We start from the raw sequence: 14,848 nt of genomic DNA, 5'->3' as shown, positions 1-14,848 counted from the left end.
TTCTTTAAAGAATACAAAAATAATTTATAATTGCTGTCTGTAAATTAAATATCCTGTGAATGTTTTATGCATTTTATGTCGTTCCTCCTTTGGTTGACAACTCATAATCAAGCATATAAAAATGTTGCCAAGCTATAAGCACCTCACTTAAATATGCAATTCAACACTTATATATGAGTATACTACCTATATTTTATCTTTTATAAAATTGTATTAAAGAGAGGATTGGTGCTCTTAGTTGAAATAAAATGTGTGTTTCAATGAACATTAACATCAAACTTCACTCATGTGTTCCTTCTGCTGGCACAGCAGCTGATAAAAACGTAAATGTTGTTGTTGAGGTTGCGCCAATTTTCATAGCGCCAGGGCTTCACATGCGTCAGTTGGAAGAGAAGTCGCCAGACAACATCTCTGATGGCTCCTCGGTACACACCAAGTATGCGCTCCCGTCTGGCACCTATGCTGCTTTTCTTGCAGCTAGGGTTCATTGTGATATTTGCCTTTTACACTGAGATCCAAAGCAGAGGAAACGATTATGGAAAAACTTTCAGCAACATTTACCCCGGTGAGTAGTGACATTTTAAAATTCAGCAGTGTGGGGAGGTGCTGCAGTTAACCCTGCTGGGCATTGATAAGCTCCTACAGTTGCTGATTCTTTTAGAGCAGATGAACTGTGGTGTCCCCTGAGAACTGAGCTATCAACTGAAATACACCAGAAGTGACTGTATTGTCTGGGACTGTACTGTGATTCAGATATGTGACACTTTTTAAAAGCTCCCTACTTCTCTTCTCTTGCAGAGTTCCAGGATGTGAATGTGATTGTGATACTAGGTTTTGGCTTCTTGTGCACTTTCCTGGTGCGGTACAGTTTCAGTGCCTCTGCCTTCAACCTCCTTGTGGCAGTCATGGCAACCCAATTGGCAATCATACTCAATGGTATTGAGTATAACAGAGGAAAGATCAGGCTAGATTTGAGAAGGTAGGATATCACACTTCAGAGTTGCTTTCATGAGTGATCTCTTTTGGTTCTGTTGGTCCATATATGTCTATTATACTGCATATGGCTTGTATAAAATAAATTGTCACTCCATTGATCAGAGGTGTATTGAACAGAATAAAAAAATAGGTACATGATGTTATAGGATATTTTACAGTTCTAGCTTTGAAGTCACTGCTTGTAATGTTTTTATATAGCTTGGTAGAAGCTGAAATGTGCACAGCTTCTGTCCTCATTTCCATTGGAGCTGTTCTGGGGAAGACCAACCCTGTTCAGCTTATCCTCATCGCCCTGCTGGAGGTGTCGGGGTTTATCTTGAATAAATGGGTCCTCCAGACTCTGCTGAGGGTAAGCGACATTTAATTGAGCATTTCACCCTTTCATCAGATCTTCAAGCCAAGCATATTCACATCATACAGTATACAGTGCGTGATATGTATGTAGGGTTTGTCCTGATGATAATGTTTCCTGACGATAGGTCTGGCTGCTGAACAGCATCATGGTGCTTCACATCTTCGGGGCTTTCTTTGGACTCATGCTGACCTGGATCCTGCATCGGAAAGGGCCATTTGAAAAAGAGAAATTTGACCACAAAACAGGATTATTCTCCATGTTGGGTGAGAAACTTTCTCTGTTTTTCCTGATGTTATAGTATTTGTATGATTGTACAGTAACTGGGATGGTTACCCTTCAATTGAGGATCAACCCCTGCGTAAGCAAGCACAATAGAAATCCTGTTTGATGTTCTCTGTTCTCCAGGGACTGTGTTTCTGTGGATGTTTTGGCCCAGTTTCAACTCAGTCCTTGTGGACGATGGTACTCCTGGGAGGAAGTTAGGGGCCGTGTGCAGCACCTACCTGGCCCTGGCTGTTAGTGCTGTAACAGCAGCTGCTGTGTCTATGCTTTCCAGTCCCAAGGGAAAACTCAACCTGGTATGATCTGACACTTGAGATCTTCACACATAATTATGCCACTATAGGCTGGACTGAAAGGGCTGGTGCCTAGAGATCCACCCAAAAACCTAACCAATCAGTCAATATGCTTGATACCAGCGTGGTCTGACTGAGGGCGTATATCTTCACTCTTCTGTCAGATCCATATGCAGTCATGCATCCTTGCTGGTGGTATTGCTGTTGGGGTCTCCATGTCAGTGGTTCATCAGCCATGGGAAGCTATGACAATTGGATTCACAGCTGCTGTTGTATCAAGCATTGGATACCGTTACCTCAAGGTTATGATCACCACATGGACATTTTAGCCTTTGATTAATTAATGTATACATCAGAATCGCTGATTACCTCTTATTTTCCAGATCCACATGCTATTTGCATTTGACTGCCATGACACCTGTGCAGTCCTCAGTACACACGGACTCCCTGGTCTACTGGGATGGGTAGCACATCTCCTCCTGAAGATTAAAGACTGTGATGATCACACAATGTAAGAATGCAACAGTCATATGACAGGCATCGACACACACATACACTCAAAAGGTGTGACACACTGTGTCCTTCATTTGCAGGGCAATCCGGTTTGCTGTATTTCACATTTGTAGTCTCCTCATCACCATCACCTTAAGTCTGTCCATGGGAATCATTACAGGTAAGTTTCCACATTCATCACCCCCGCACAATTGTAAAACATGACAGAAGAAATGAATTTTAATTTTGCACTATCTTGTAGTTACACAAATACGTTATCAAATAAGTTTTTAGTATTTTAGTGAAATTCACTTGAAGTTGCATCTTTTACAGCATCCAACAACACACTGTACTGTATATCAATACTGGTTTATATTTGTCATTTGTAAGCTTGTTTTCCTAATGACCTTTACATGTAATTATTAAAAGGACTTCTACTCAAGTGGAATTTGTGGAGACCAACCCAAGACAAGAAATGTTTTGATGATCAGGCTTTCTGGGAGGTATGCAATCTATTATATTCCTGTCTGCATTGAAAAAAAATGGTCAGTGATACTGAACAGTATTGTACTTGGCCTTATTTTGTGTTATGCTACACCTTACAGAGCCAAAATCATGACTACCCTCTGAAATAAAATGTTTTCATATTTTGCAGTTCCCCTATCTTGCAGTGCGCAAGTAAGGCAGTGGAGACAAGTCTGGAATCCTGGAAGTAGAAACTATTTTCTGCATAAATTCATGTCAATGTAAATAATTGATACAATTATTTTTAATGCAAAGTAGTTAATAGAAACTTTGTGTGTCCAAGGCTGTTGACAAAAAAAATGAAAAAAAAAAAGGTTTAAGTGGAAAAGCATGAAGAGAAGACTCATTTATTGTTCAGTATGTTTATGTTTAATGCTGCCATGGCTGTCGGAAAATGACCTCATGGTCTGGATATTACGTAAGCAAAATGGATAAGTGTAGCAGTCAAATACAAATCTCCAATACACAAACTGCATCCTACAGTTGTGAAACCTTTGTTGACTTCAGGTCAGCAGTGTGAGCTAATTAACCCTCAACAATAAATCTGGATGATTACAACGTTTCAGAGCTGACAGAGAGTTATTTCAGGAGAAATACAAACAACCCAATATGGTTACATTCAGTATATGTGTATGTGCACAGTATTTTGTGACGTTGTTCTCAATATATTTTGTACCATAATAATTTATGTACTTTCCAGTCAAACAGTTCAAATTAAATGATGTCATAGAAGTCAGTATACCCGAAGAAACGTGGACAGCTCAGGGAAGTACATCTCCCAAAATACACATTTTGTTATACACAATTTGTAAACCATTCTAAGTACATGGCTACACAGTCTGAGTGCAAACCGACACATTTAAAGATGTGCCACATTTGAAAATATTCAAACTTTCAGGAACTCTATTAAAATTTGTGCTTAGTTATGATTTAGCCATTATAAAGCAAATGACATAAATTAAACATGTTAAATTGAATGCTAAAAAAAGTTATTATACATAAAGTGAATAACCACTAAAGCATATTGTCTCATACAATATAGAAAGCAAGCTTTATAATGGTGAACATAAAGACACAGTCCATTACTGCCACAGATCCTCTGTGCGTCCAAACTTGAAGACCAAACCCCTGCACCAAAAGACAGGAAGACAGTGTGAGGATGTGAAGGGTAAATATGAACTGAAAGTAAGGCTAAGTCCACACTCCTACATTTTTGTTTTAAAACACATTTCTTTTCCTACATTACCTCCTGCCGTCCACACTACTCCAGAGTTTTTGAGCCCTGACAACAGAGAGTTTTTAGAAACATTTCTGGCCCCATTTTAGTTTGAAAACTCTGGGGTTGTGTTGTAGTCTGGATGGGCAAAACGAAGACTGTTGGAAGCGATGATGTAGACACCTACTGTCGCTCCCTGAGTGGGTCTTATCAGCCTCGATTACCAGTGGTGAAAGCAACATGAATAAGGAATTACAAGCGTTACTGGCCTTGTTGTTTTGGCTAGCAGCTGTTGTGCAGTTAAATTCTGCTGTTCCTCGTTTGTAGTATATTGTGTGACTTATCAACTGCAGAGTAGACAGTCTGCTTCTTGTTTACATCAGCTCGAGCATGCTAAGTGAATGGTCATGTATGTTTGCATTTTCAGATGTGTCTGGACGGAGATCGTTTCTGATATGGAGCTAAAATGGTCGCCTAGAGTGTTTTTGTTTTAAAACGCCATTTAAAAATGAAAGCGTAGTAGTGTGGACATAGCCTAAGATGCCGCCGTGGACTACTGACTTACCCGAAGAAAATGAATGCGTTTTGGAAGAAAATGGCAATACCGGGGTACACAACAGGCTTCTCTGTAAAAGACACAACAGGTTTACAGAGGTTATAAAATGATGCAACATGTATCGTTTTGCACATGTATCTACATTCAGTAACTGCATCATACTGCCTTCTATTTTCTCTTTTCAAAACAAACTTCTGAGTTGCTTAATACTGTAAAATGACTCAATGTCACACCCCAAACTGATTCCTAAATAGTTAGTGCAAGTTGTGCTGTGCCAAGTAGACAAACAGGACTTACGAGGCACTACGAATCCTCCAAACAGAATCCACATGGAAGCAATGAGAGAACCAAAAGCCAGCATGAAGCCAATGAAGAGCCACACTCGTGCGCCTGCAAACAGAGATAAGAAAAGGTGGATTACTGGGTGAGTCAACACTGCGCTTCTTTATGGGTTTGTGTTTTACTGCATGTATGTTGTAAGAGTAATACAAGGAAACAGTTTGAAAATAGGGCAAACATACTGTAGAAACCACATTTAACAGTATTAGAATACTTGGCTGACTAGAGAAGAAACCATCATCACAAATGGGAAAAATGAAGTGTGCATGGGGAAATATGCTCATAATATAGAGTAGTTCATCAGGTATTTTCTGTCACACACACCTGTCTGTCCCATGCAGCCTTCACTGTAGCTGTCTCCTCTCACTTGGCCATTTGAAACAGCATTTATCCTAAATGGGTCAAATGAGAGAAAAAACAATTACAAACATATCAGAAGCTACTTAGTAAGTTATTTTTTACCAGATTGCTTATGTTGAACGGAACCCCTTAGATTGTAAAAAAAAAAAAAGAAGGTAATAAGAAACCATCAACACCAAAACTGAAGAATCTAATGACCTGAGGAAGAGCAATATAACAAAAAAAAATCCTCATCCAACGGTCCACTAACTTAGTATTTCTGAAGTTTTTCAGCCACGTCTTGTGGCCTTCCTTGGTTGATGTAGTTGTTCAATTGTCATGGAGATGGTTTAGTTGCTATCATGTGGCCTAAGTATGGAATTTCAGTCACGTGATAGCAGCTGTATGTGGAAAACAGATCAAAAACCACTGACTGACTGGAAAAGGGCTAAAGCCAGCAACCAGGACTCAGTGGACGGCCCGTGAAAGATTAAGGCGGTCACCCACAACAGAGACCATCTTTGAACAGGGACAGGGGTAACAATCTCTCCCCATATACGACCACCTGTTATCTTGTGACCGGAACATCATATTTAATTCATGTTATAACAAGTAAACCATCTTAGTGACAACTTTTCAAATTCATACACAGTGGAAACTGAAGGAGCTAATACTTCCTGTGACAGAAACAGTATGCAAAGCCTGTCTTACATGAGAAAGGCCACTGTAGCGATGACTCCACAAGTGTGATAGGCATGATGAAACTGTCCCTGATCAGGATATTTCACTGCTGCATCGATGATGATCCACCAACCAGTGAAGAACTACAACGACAAGATCCATAGTTAGCCTGAGGAGTTCATTGACTATTTTCTGACATGTGAAGCTTTAATGAGAATGTGTAACAAATCTTTTTGTTGACTATTTACAAACGGGAATCCACAATTCTGAATATGTTATCATTAAAAGCTAGAGGTAAATACAGATCATTAACATGACTCTCAAAATAGCCCACATTACCCTACAGTAGCTACAGTCTGTATGGCCTAATAGGAAATCAGTGAAAATACCAGCACTCCAGCAGCGATAGATGCAATGGTGTTTCTTCTCTCTCCCCAGTCCACATTGCACTCGCAGTCTCCGCACCGGATTCCGTCCAGAAAGCCTGACATGACTGTGGGAGAGGGCGTTAGGTCCAACAAGGTGTAAAAATGAAAACAACTACAGAAACACCTTGTCAGCTTGACAACATAAGTCTTTGTGATATACAATCGCTTGTATATAATAGCTAAAGTCAACTCCCCCCCAAAGTGATATCTGAAACCTGAAAAACAATTTTGTGCGCAGTAGCTGTACTGTAAATATGATTAACCCCACACCAAGCAGCAACAAATCTGTAACTCCACGCTTACACACTAAATGTGCAGCTTTCTAACACCTATTCGACAACAAAGCTGTCGACGTATCAAACTTAAAGGCTGCAGAAACAGACGTTGTCTTCATACATCAGATAAAAACACGTCCGTGTCGATTCTTTTGTCCATCGCTTTGGCACTAGCAAACATTTCCTTGAAGTGTTCTTCTTGCTACAAAGTCGCTGAAAATAATGTCATAACTCAAACGACAGCGGTTGTACCAAGTAAAAACATACAGAGACACGGCATTATTTGACAGTAATGACATTCTCAAAGGATTTCTTACCTTTTATTTTCGGTTTTTGATGTGAACCTCTTGGATAAAGCCGACTTTGCTTCCGAAAGAGCTCGGTCATGCACATGCGCAGTTCATCCACACCCATTTGATGAGGGAACCTCTGAGACGCTGATGATGATGGTGCCTTCAGGTGCTATTGGACTAAACGGCATTTTTAAAAAGATAACATTATAAGGACATTATCGATTATTAATCGACTTAGATATAATAAACATATGACGTAAGCTATAAGCAAGCCCATGGAAGTGAGTAGTTCCAACTTGCATACAGTTCATACTAAAATTGATTAAATATAAAACACGCATTTACTGCACGCACCAAACTATACAGGGTAGGCTTTGATAAATGCTGTCTTAAAGACCATATATCTTTGACATTTGCTTATTAAGCTATTGCGTATTGAAAAGAAGTACATTTTCCACTAAACCATCAAAGCAAGTATCAACAACAAACACTTAAATATGATTGAAATGATATTTAACCAAAGAAAAGATACATAATTGTGAGAGAAAAAATGTTGTGTATTTTCTTCTCTTGTATGTAGGCCTGTTTACATCGGAGTGCTTAATCCGTGGTTCAGTGGTGTGGGTGCAGAGCAGCTAAACACGTTTAAAAACAAAAATGTTTATTGAAACAAATGGATTGGCTGATTTTACACCTTAGTTATCTCAGAGGAAACAGCTTTCTACACACAGTCAACAGAACATAATCATAGATTTAGTATTGTTTAAGATGACGTGTAGATGGCTTTGAAGCAATTTACTGTATGCTCCATCTAATGGGAGATTTGTGCTTAGCTGGTGCATCATGTGTGAGTCACATTGGGTCTTGATGTCTGCTACTAAACCTTTTATTAGTCACATGGCAGCAGTGCTTTCAACTGTGGACTATAAAGAACACATTTGAGGAAGTAGCATCAGTTTTTATGTACTTTGTTGTCAATGATTACACAGAGTGAACATTCACAACAAATACTGGAATAAAAAATATCAATATCAAGTTAGTGGTCCATAAAAATATGATTTGCATCATAATTTGAAATAAGCATTTAAAGAATTGTACAGATACTTTATTGTTGATACATTTGAAAATGTCATGCAAGCCAGTGTAAATGAGCAAACGTGTAAGTCAGATGGGCAACTAGAAGATGGCATTCATCTTAAAAGACACCAATCAATTGCAAGGCTACAGATATGGACAGAATAATGACTCCAAAGTATCCAATGTAGCCATAGGCACCATTCTTCCTCTTGGCTGGATCTGGAATAAAACATAAAATAAGACAATATAATGTACACCAATGCAGACTTATATGAAACATATAATTACTATTTAGTAGGAACAAGGAATACGACATTTGCTAGTGGGGGAATTCATTTTTTGGTCTGATTTTGCAATCTGGACTTCTAATCTTTTGCAGATAACACATTAAATGAGTGCATTAGTTAACCACTTAACTTAAACAATTACCACAAGCATTACATTAGCATAATGTCAGTCTTACCTCCTGTGTAGTACCCCCAGGCATAGGAGAACCTGCTGGTCACCCAAATAGCTCCCAGCACAGATGCTGTTAACTGAGATTACAAAAAGAGAATCAAAACAATGGGGATACACAAGGGTTTTTTAGTTTGAGGGAAATGTGCTTAATCATCATGACACTGTCTTGTGGGCTTGACTGTTATCTGGAGAATTCATGCCAAAGATCATTTGGATTGCTTAAGGTGCTCCTTTCACACATCTGACATAACATGTGCAATCAGTTTTAGTATCCACCCCAATGTTCAGACAGTGCTGGTTGTGACATGTTTTATATTGAAAAACACAAGCGCTGTTACCAGTATTATGGTAAAGTAAAAATGATACATACCGGATAAACAAGAGCTGCAATGGTCTGGAAAACAAGCCACTGAGGATACACCTCAAGAGTGTTCTGGTGTGCTCTCTGGATACAGTTGAACACTTGCTCCTTATCACTGTACATAGTGGGATACTACAAAGATAAACATTGTGATTTAGCAAAAACCAAACGGAAAATGCTTCCAAAATAGTCTACAATTATAAATACTCTACATATTTTAGTCCTGTTTCAAAAATTATATATTCAGCGAAAATAAATACATTTCAAAAGAAGGAGACGAAGGATTAAATCAAAACAGAAAAAAATTCACAGAACAGATTTCCATCGTCTTTAAGTCAAACTTTAACTACCTGAACATCGTACTTCTTCCTGGCAGCTGAAACCTTGACTCCTAAATACCCCAGCATCGTCCAACTGTAGAGGTAAATAAATATGACATATCCGAAGCTGGACGGCAGCACAGTGAGAATATCCATCTCTGCTCGATGTCTGGGCTGTTTTTCAGGTCTCAGATTACCAGAACACGGCAGTATACCAACGAACCGATAGGCAATTTAACAGCCAAGTGAACGGTTGGAAACCACCAAGTAAACAGGGCAGACGTAACATAAAATATCGCGAGATTTCCTGTCAAGGTAATTTTTAAAGGACAACACCACCAATTTTTGAACCTGAACATTTAGGTTGCATAATCAAGTTTGTAATCTTAATAATAATCATCATCACCATCATTATCATTATTATTATTGTTATTATTATTATTATCTTGAACATATTTGAACTGTATGTTTTACTATACAAGCAACAGAGAAATACCAGAAAATACCAAATACCAAAAAACCATTAAATCATATTTATATTTGATTTATCATCAATTTCATTTTATTTTGCAACAGTCACATGCATGCTCAGGTACTTCTATCGAAAGACTGTTTTAAGAGCTCGAAATGCAGCTCAGTTTAAAGCTGGTTTGTTTGGTCATAATGTGATTGAATTGATCTTTCTTATTTTTGACATTGTAATACTGCATTTTTCAAACACAGACGAAGAATATATGAGTTAACAAGCCTGGCTGAATGCTGCATTTTTTTTACACATAGGAAAGTCGGAAATTACAAACTCCGACTCTGAAAAAATTATTTGAACGCATGAACAGATCGGATTTTTGACTCAGAAACTCGAGCCAACCATGCCGCAGCACCACCATTTATCTCTCGTGGGTTTGAATCTTGTTGTGTCTCTATGTTTGAATATAAGTTATGTATGTCATTTATTGACTAACTTTAAACCCCCACCCTAGAAAAATGGCGTGTTCATGTTCTTGTTGTGTGCATATACTCAGCCTCTTTAGAATATGTGTTCAAAGACATGTATTTCTATAAGCGGGTCTGTCAGTCGTAATAAATAATTTGATTCTTTCAAAATTTCGAGTCGAACGAGCCGACACTGAATCGGCTTCTACTAATCCCCAATCCAGGTTCACACATTGTTATATAGGTGTGTATGACAATGTGACTTTTGGAGATTACATATTATAGACTTAAAAAATAACTAATTTCACCCAGAAGGCATGGACTAGTTATGTTTGTACCAAAGCAGGTCATGAAAACAGTGAATAGTTCAAATGAGTCCGATCGTCCGGAAAAAGGGAGGAACACATGACTGGAATTTTCCACTGACTACTTAAAGCCCGTTGCTCCGCCCGCTTCGCTTTCATTTGAGTGACGACGACAGAAGCTTCAACTTCGACAAAGAGACAACTCTTGCGCTTTCAAAAACATTTGGCTACAAACCAATAATTTGTAAGAGCACTTTTTAGTTCTTTTCATAAACTATCATCCCGTGATTTTTGAAGGCGACTCTCTTGACATATCTCCTTTATATCGACGTTACCAGAACAAAGGTTTCAAGTTGCGGTCGAACTGGTAAGTAATACAGTGTCAGCTAACGTTAGCATAACTTTCTTTTGCCAGTCTAGAGTTACATGTAAACTGTTTTAGTCGGCTGTTGTGAACATTAATGTGTTCATGTAATTGTAATAATAATTTCAGAATCATTTTACCCATAAGATAAGGAAACGGATATATGAAGTACGTTGTAGTAATAATAGATGTTAGCTCATGCTAGTTAAGCTATTCTTAGCTTGCGTCATACTGGAAATTTCCAGTACTCTGGTCAGCCATTGTAGCCACGCAACGTAAGTTTGCTCACTAGGGGCAGCAATGAGGTAACAACTGTTATGCAATAACAGCCATAGACTTAAGCATACACTGTGGCTGGTGTCATCAAGGCACTTAAATAAAACAAAAATAACGCACGTTCATTGTTGTTGTGACTATAAGGGCAAATGTGTCACTCCATTCAAGGTTAATGATTGTTGTAAAAAGATAATTTTGATTAATACTCATACAGATTTTTTTTTCTCTCCACCAGCCCTTGGAACAAAATAAAATAATGACCAAGGGAGAAGACTCAAACTCTGAAATGGCCCATGCTCGTCAGAGTGATGGCATCAATGTAATCTTTGACCAAAACAGCCCTGCTTCATCTCGCTCCCAGTCCCAAAGCAGCAGTGGCAGCAGACAATCCTCTGGCTCTGCCTGCTACAGGGGGCGAGGTAGCCACAGGGGGCGTTCTTCATCTTCTTCGTCATCTACATCCAGAAGTAGGTCCTCCTCTCGCCCCAGGTCTCGCTCTCACCCTCGGTGCCACAGACGTTCCTCCCGCTGTGGCTGTGACAACCATCGCAGATATGGCCATGGGCGCCACCGCCGCTCCCCACCACGCCATTTAAGAGCCCACTCTCGCTCCTACAGCCGCTCGCCCTTGCCAGACAGATCCACAGGTCGCACACGCTATAGGTCCCGCTCCAGGTCTCCCAGCCGTTGGAGCAGGCACAGGAGGACCGTGAGCCAATTTAGAAGCAGGTTTTCCAAATCCCCAGCCAGAGGATACAGGAGCCGCTCGAGGTCCACATCTTCAGGACATTTGAGTTTGGATGGTGAGTTGATTGGATCAAATGGTGAAATTGTCATGCCCAGAGAGGCAGGCTTTAAAGGTGGAAAAATGATAACTTTGCAACTGATTAAATCTTCTTCCAAATCTAATCTGTTCCCCAGATAAAAGAGAACCCCTTGAAGCTGCAAAGGCCAATGCTTTGAATATCCTAGGTGTGGAGAAGCTGGAACTTCCTGAGAGTGTGAAACCAATCCCGTCAGAGAAGTCAACGGAATCCAGATGGGTGTCACCAGAACCGGAGACAAGGGTGAGACAAGACCTCGAAAAGACTCTGTTACAGGTGGGTGTCTGAAAGTGAATGTCAGCTCATACTGAACACATCACGCACTAAAGATGCTGCTTTATCACAGATTCCAATTGAAGGCCTAGAAGTATTTTTCCCATCTTGGACTAGATGTAAATACAAGGTAAGGGGTGTTGAGAACTTTAGGGACAGCTAATAGTTTTTCACACCACTTGTGCATAACTGCACTAACCATCAATTAACTTTTGACCTAGTGGTCAATGGACTCCTAGGTCTTTGGCTGTGCATGAAGATTTTTTTCTTTCTCCTAGCTGTCAAACCTTTGTATATCAAAGCGGCAACAAAAACAGATTATATCAAGCAGAGTTTAATGTCTACAGATGTCTGTTGATAAGCTTGAGGTCTATGTTGTGTTGAATTTCCTGTCTTGTGTTAACCTTTGGACCCCTGAGGGAACACACATACTCTCTGTATTTATTCCTGTCTTCATAGATAACATGACAGTGGTCTCCTTCACTCATCGGCACCTGGGATTAAAAGGCTGTCATGTGACTTGGGTGACGACAATATGTGTTTGCGTGAAAGGTTAATTAATAAGTCTTGTAATGTTTGCAATTAAACCAACACATATGTAGATTTAGCATTTAGACATAATGCACACAGTCCATTCAAATGCTAATCACACACATAGATAACTGGATCATTGACAACCAATTCAGATATTGTATTACACTGACTACACTTCATATAACAAGGCAATAGAATTTTGACATTACAAATGTATTCATGCTTGCAGTTGAAATGGGTCATTGTTATTTAGCAGAATCCTCCACTCGCTGATGGAGCGCAGGCGTGTGGACTGCGTTATAGTGACTATTCCTGTCAAGAGAACTAAAAACAGACGAAGAACTCCTCTCCGTATGCCAAAGATAAGTTGGTACACGAGGCGTGTGCTGAGGGTCTGGGAAACCTGCATCTCCATCATTCTGCCACTCTAGACAGAGAAGACATCCTTTTTACTATTTTGTTTGCATTTTTTTGTTTTTACTGTTTCAAGGTCTGTACTTGAAGCACTCATTTAATGGTTGAGCCTAGTCTTTGTGTGGGGGGTGGGAAGTGTGCATGAGAGCTACAGTTTGTTGAAGCTAATTCTGAAATGTATCTATGCAATAGAAGTGCTTTACAATATTAGTAATAAATCCTATAATCCATCTATCTGAACTTCACAAACTGTAAAAGCTCACTCTACTATTAGTTCTACACTCAATTCTAACTAGGTCTGTCTTTCTTGTCTTTTTTGAAACAGAGCAACGAGACAGAGCCTGATGACGTGTCCAACCTAAAGATGTCCCCGAAAAGGAAAATAATCTCTTTCAGCATTAATGTAAGTGGCTTAAATTGTTCCTGTTTTTACTAAACTCTTATGGTTAATAGCCAGACCAAACACTGCTTTACAGCACCCTGCATGCTGAATAATGTGTTTTAATGGCTTTGTTTCTCTTGTAATCTTGTCCCTTTTTAGAATTCTGTGGCCAAACCGACAACAGTAGCACCATCCTGTGCTAAGGTAACTCCCAGAGTGGACAGCTATGAAAGCAGGAAGCCCTACGGCCACTGGGTTCCAGTCAAATCAGGGCGATCCTCCAGCGCACGCAAACACACACTCACCAAGGCACACTAGTGTGGCCGAGTACATGGACACTGTAAATACTGTGAATATTTTGTACACATGTTCATTTCACGGTCGGCGTTTTCTTTCAGATGTTTAAAGAATTAAGTGGGAAGACGTGAAGAATTCGTTTCAGGTGGGATATTTTTTTTCCCCTTCGTTGTGTATTGTGCTGTAAATAGATTAAATAAAAATGTTTATTTGATTTATTAAAAAAAAAAAAAAACTGCTTGTTTCTGTCACTTTTTTACCACCCATAAATCCCAGGTCTGCATTAAGCCTGTAAAAACTAGGTAAGTGTTGAGGGGAAAGGTTTTAGTTTGAAGTGGCTCATCAGAAGAGGGGGATTCCGAATTTCCAAACTGGTGGTAATTATATTTTAATTTGGCGAACAATATGGAACTAAGCATTTACAAGTATCAAGTTATGGTGTATTCAGATATTCCAGTAGGGTATATGGGGTACACTGATAAGGGTTCATGAATACACAATTATGTGCGACTGAATCTATACAAATCAAGGGCAACTCCATACTTGTAAGTACTGTATTAACATAATTTGCGTGATGCCAAAACAGAAGTCATAACAGAAAAACAAGTAACTACAATAGTGTGTGAGCACATGTACAAACATGTTGGCAGACAGTTGAGAAAAACGACTAGGTCGAACAAGTGCCTCACTTCACAAAGACAAAGGGCTTGTTGTCTCTGTGCTGCCAGTTGCATGTTTGCAAAGGTTTGCTTCATCAGTCCAACCAAAGTGTGTGTAAGGATACACATTCCATGATTTGCTGTAGTCTAACCAAGCAAACGGACAAATAAGTCAACATGATAAATGGATACAAGTTAACTGCAATTTCTATAATGACCACATGGTGTCAGTATTATATTTTTTCATCTGTGTATCACATGGTTATAAGGGGTGGGTGTTATTTTTTATTGCAAGAGTGA

General features: G+C 39.3%; 4 protein-coding genes across 6 annotated transcripts; 2 read left to right on the top strand and 2 right to left on the bottom strand.

The window, feature by feature from the left end:
* Nucleotides 1–369: 369 nt before the first annotated feature.
* Nucleotides 370–3,505, top strand: LOC111225398 (ammonium transporter Rh type A-like). Its single transcript, XM_022750234.1, has 10 exons — nucleotides 370–565; nucleotides 799–979; nucleotides 1,195–1,345; nucleotides 1,476–1,614; nucleotides 1,757–1,929; nucleotides 2,091–2,228; nucleotides 2,310–2,437; nucleotides 2,520–2,599; nucleotides 2,848–2,921; nucleotides 3,074–3,505. The coding sequence occupies exons 1-10, from the start codon at nucleotides 415–417 to the stop codon at nucleotides 3,098–3,100; spliced, it is 1,242 nt and encodes a 413-aa protein (XP_022605955.1). The 5' UTR covers nucleotides 370–414; the 3' UTR covers nucleotides 3,101–3,505.
* On the bottom strand, nucleotides 3,290–7,202 carry tmem50a (transmembrane protein 50A). The gene is made up of 7 exons (XM_022750235.1): nucleotides 7,095–7,202; nucleotides 6,464–6,567; nucleotides 6,105–6,217; nucleotides 5,379–5,446; nucleotides 5,013–5,105; nucleotides 4,725–4,785; nucleotides 3,290–4,071 (listed from the first exon to the last, which is right to left on the bottom strand). Exons 1-7 carry the CDS (start codon nucleotides 7,189–7,191, stop codon nucleotides 4,026–4,028), a joined length of 582 nt encoding a protein of 193 aa, XP_022605956.1. The 5' UTR covers nucleotides 7,192–7,202; the 3' UTR covers nucleotides 3,290–4,025.
* A 512-nt stretch (nucleotides 7,203–7,714) lies between these two features.
* On the bottom strand, nucleotides 7,715–9,557 carry LOC111225397 (microsomal glutathione S-transferase 3-like). Its single transcript, XM_022750232.1, has 4 exons — nucleotides 9,318–9,557; nucleotides 8,977–9,099; nucleotides 8,611–8,683; nucleotides 7,715–8,366 (listed from the first exon to the last, which is right to left on the bottom strand). Exons 1-4 carry the CDS (start codon nucleotides 9,441–9,443, stop codon nucleotides 8,266–8,268), a joined length of 423 nt encoding a protein of 140 aa, XP_022605953.1. The 5' UTR covers nucleotides 9,444–9,557; the 3' UTR covers nucleotides 7,715–8,265.
* Nucleotides 9,558–10,684: 1,127 nt separating this feature from the next.
* On the top strand, nucleotides 10,685–14,110 carry rsrp1 (arginine and serine rich protein 1). 3 transcript variants are annotated; one of them, XR_002665267.1, is made up of 5 exons: nucleotides 10,685–10,892; nucleotides 11,401–11,968; nucleotides 12,087–12,232; nucleotides 12,336–13,613; nucleotides 13,752–13,773. XR_002665267.1 is itself a non-coding variant. In XM_022750223.1 (5 exons), the coding sequence occupies exons 2-5, from the start codon at nucleotides 11,422–11,424 to the stop codon at nucleotides 13,908–13,910; spliced, it is 930 nt and encodes a 309-aa protein (XP_022605944.1). In that variant the 5' UTR covers nucleotides 10,685–10,892; nucleotides 11,401–11,421; the 3' UTR covers nucleotides 13,911–14,110. The 3 variants fall into 3 exon arrangements, 2 of the variants coding, with proteins under 2 accessions (XP_022605944.1, XP_022605943.1); XM_022750223.1 differs by having other exon boundaries at nucleotides 13,536–13,613; nucleotides 13,752–14,110; XM_022750222.1 differs by having other exon boundaries at nucleotides 12,087–12,265; nucleotides 13,536–13,613; nucleotides 13,752–14,110.
* Nucleotides 14,111–14,848: the final 738 nt, after the last annotated feature.

The sequence above is a fragment of the Seriola dumerili genome, unplaced genomic scaffold (genome assembly GCF_002260705.1).
Source record: "Seriola dumerili isolate Sdu_G_001 unplaced genomic scaffold, Sdu_1.0 BDQW01000149.1, whole genome shotgun sequence".
Lineage (NCBI taxonomy): Eukaryota > Metazoa > Chordata > Actinopteri > Carangiformes > Carangidae > Seriola > Seriola dumerili.
The sequence above is the reverse complement of the archived record's forward strand: the minus strand, read 5'-3'. Positions and strand labels throughout refer to the sequence as shown.

Bases quoted from the DNA above. Each gene is read 5' to 3' on its own strand.
- LOC111225398 (XM_022750234.1), top strand. From the start codon at position 415: ATGGCTCCTCGGTACACACCAAGTATGCGCTCCCGTCTGGCACCTATG. The intron at 1,930-2,090 runs GTATGATCTGAC...CTCTTCTGTCAG, and splicing joins CCAAGGGAAAACTCAACCTG to ATCCATATGCAGTCATGCAT. The intron at 2,229-2,309 runs GTTATGATCACC...CTTATTTTCCAG, and splicing joins TTGGATACCGTTACCTCAAG to ATCCACATGCTATTTGCATT.
- tmem50a (XM_022750235.1), bottom strand. From the start codon at position 7,191: ATGGGTGTGGATGAACTGCGCATGTGCATGACCGAGCTCTTTCGGAAG. The intron at 6,568-7,094 runs GTAAGAAATCCT...CCTCTCCCACAG, and splicing joins TCAAAAACCGAAAATAAAAG to TCATGTCAGGCTTTCTGGAC. The intron at 5,447-6,104 runs GTAAGACAGGCT...TGACCCATTTAG, and splicing joins GCTACAGTGGCCTTTCTCAT to GATAAATGCTGTTTCAAATG.
- LOC111225397 (XM_022750232.1), bottom strand. From the start codon at position 9,443: ATGGATATTCTCACTGTGCTGCCGTCCAGCTTCGGATATGTCATATTT. The intron at 9,100-9,317 runs GTAGTTAAAGTT...TTATCTTTGTAG, and splicing joins GGAAGAAGTACGATGTTCAG to TATCCCACTATGTACAGTGA. The intron at 8,367-8,610 runs GTAAGACTGACA...GTTTTATTCCAG, and splicing joins CTGGGGGTACTACACAGGAG to ATCCAGCCAAGAGGAAGAAT.
- rsrp1 (XM_022750222.1), top strand. From the start codon at position 11,422: ATGACCAAGGGAGAAGACTCAAACTCTGAAATGGCCCATGCTCGTCAG. The intron at 12,266-13,535 runs GTGGGTGTCTGA...TTTTTGAAACAG, and splicing joins TCGAAAAGACTCTGTTACAG to AGCAACGAGACAGAGCCTGA. The intron at 13,614-13,751 runs GTAAGTGGCTTA...GTCCCTTTTTAG, and splicing joins TAATCTCTTTCAGCATTAAT to AATTCTGTGGCCAAACCGAC.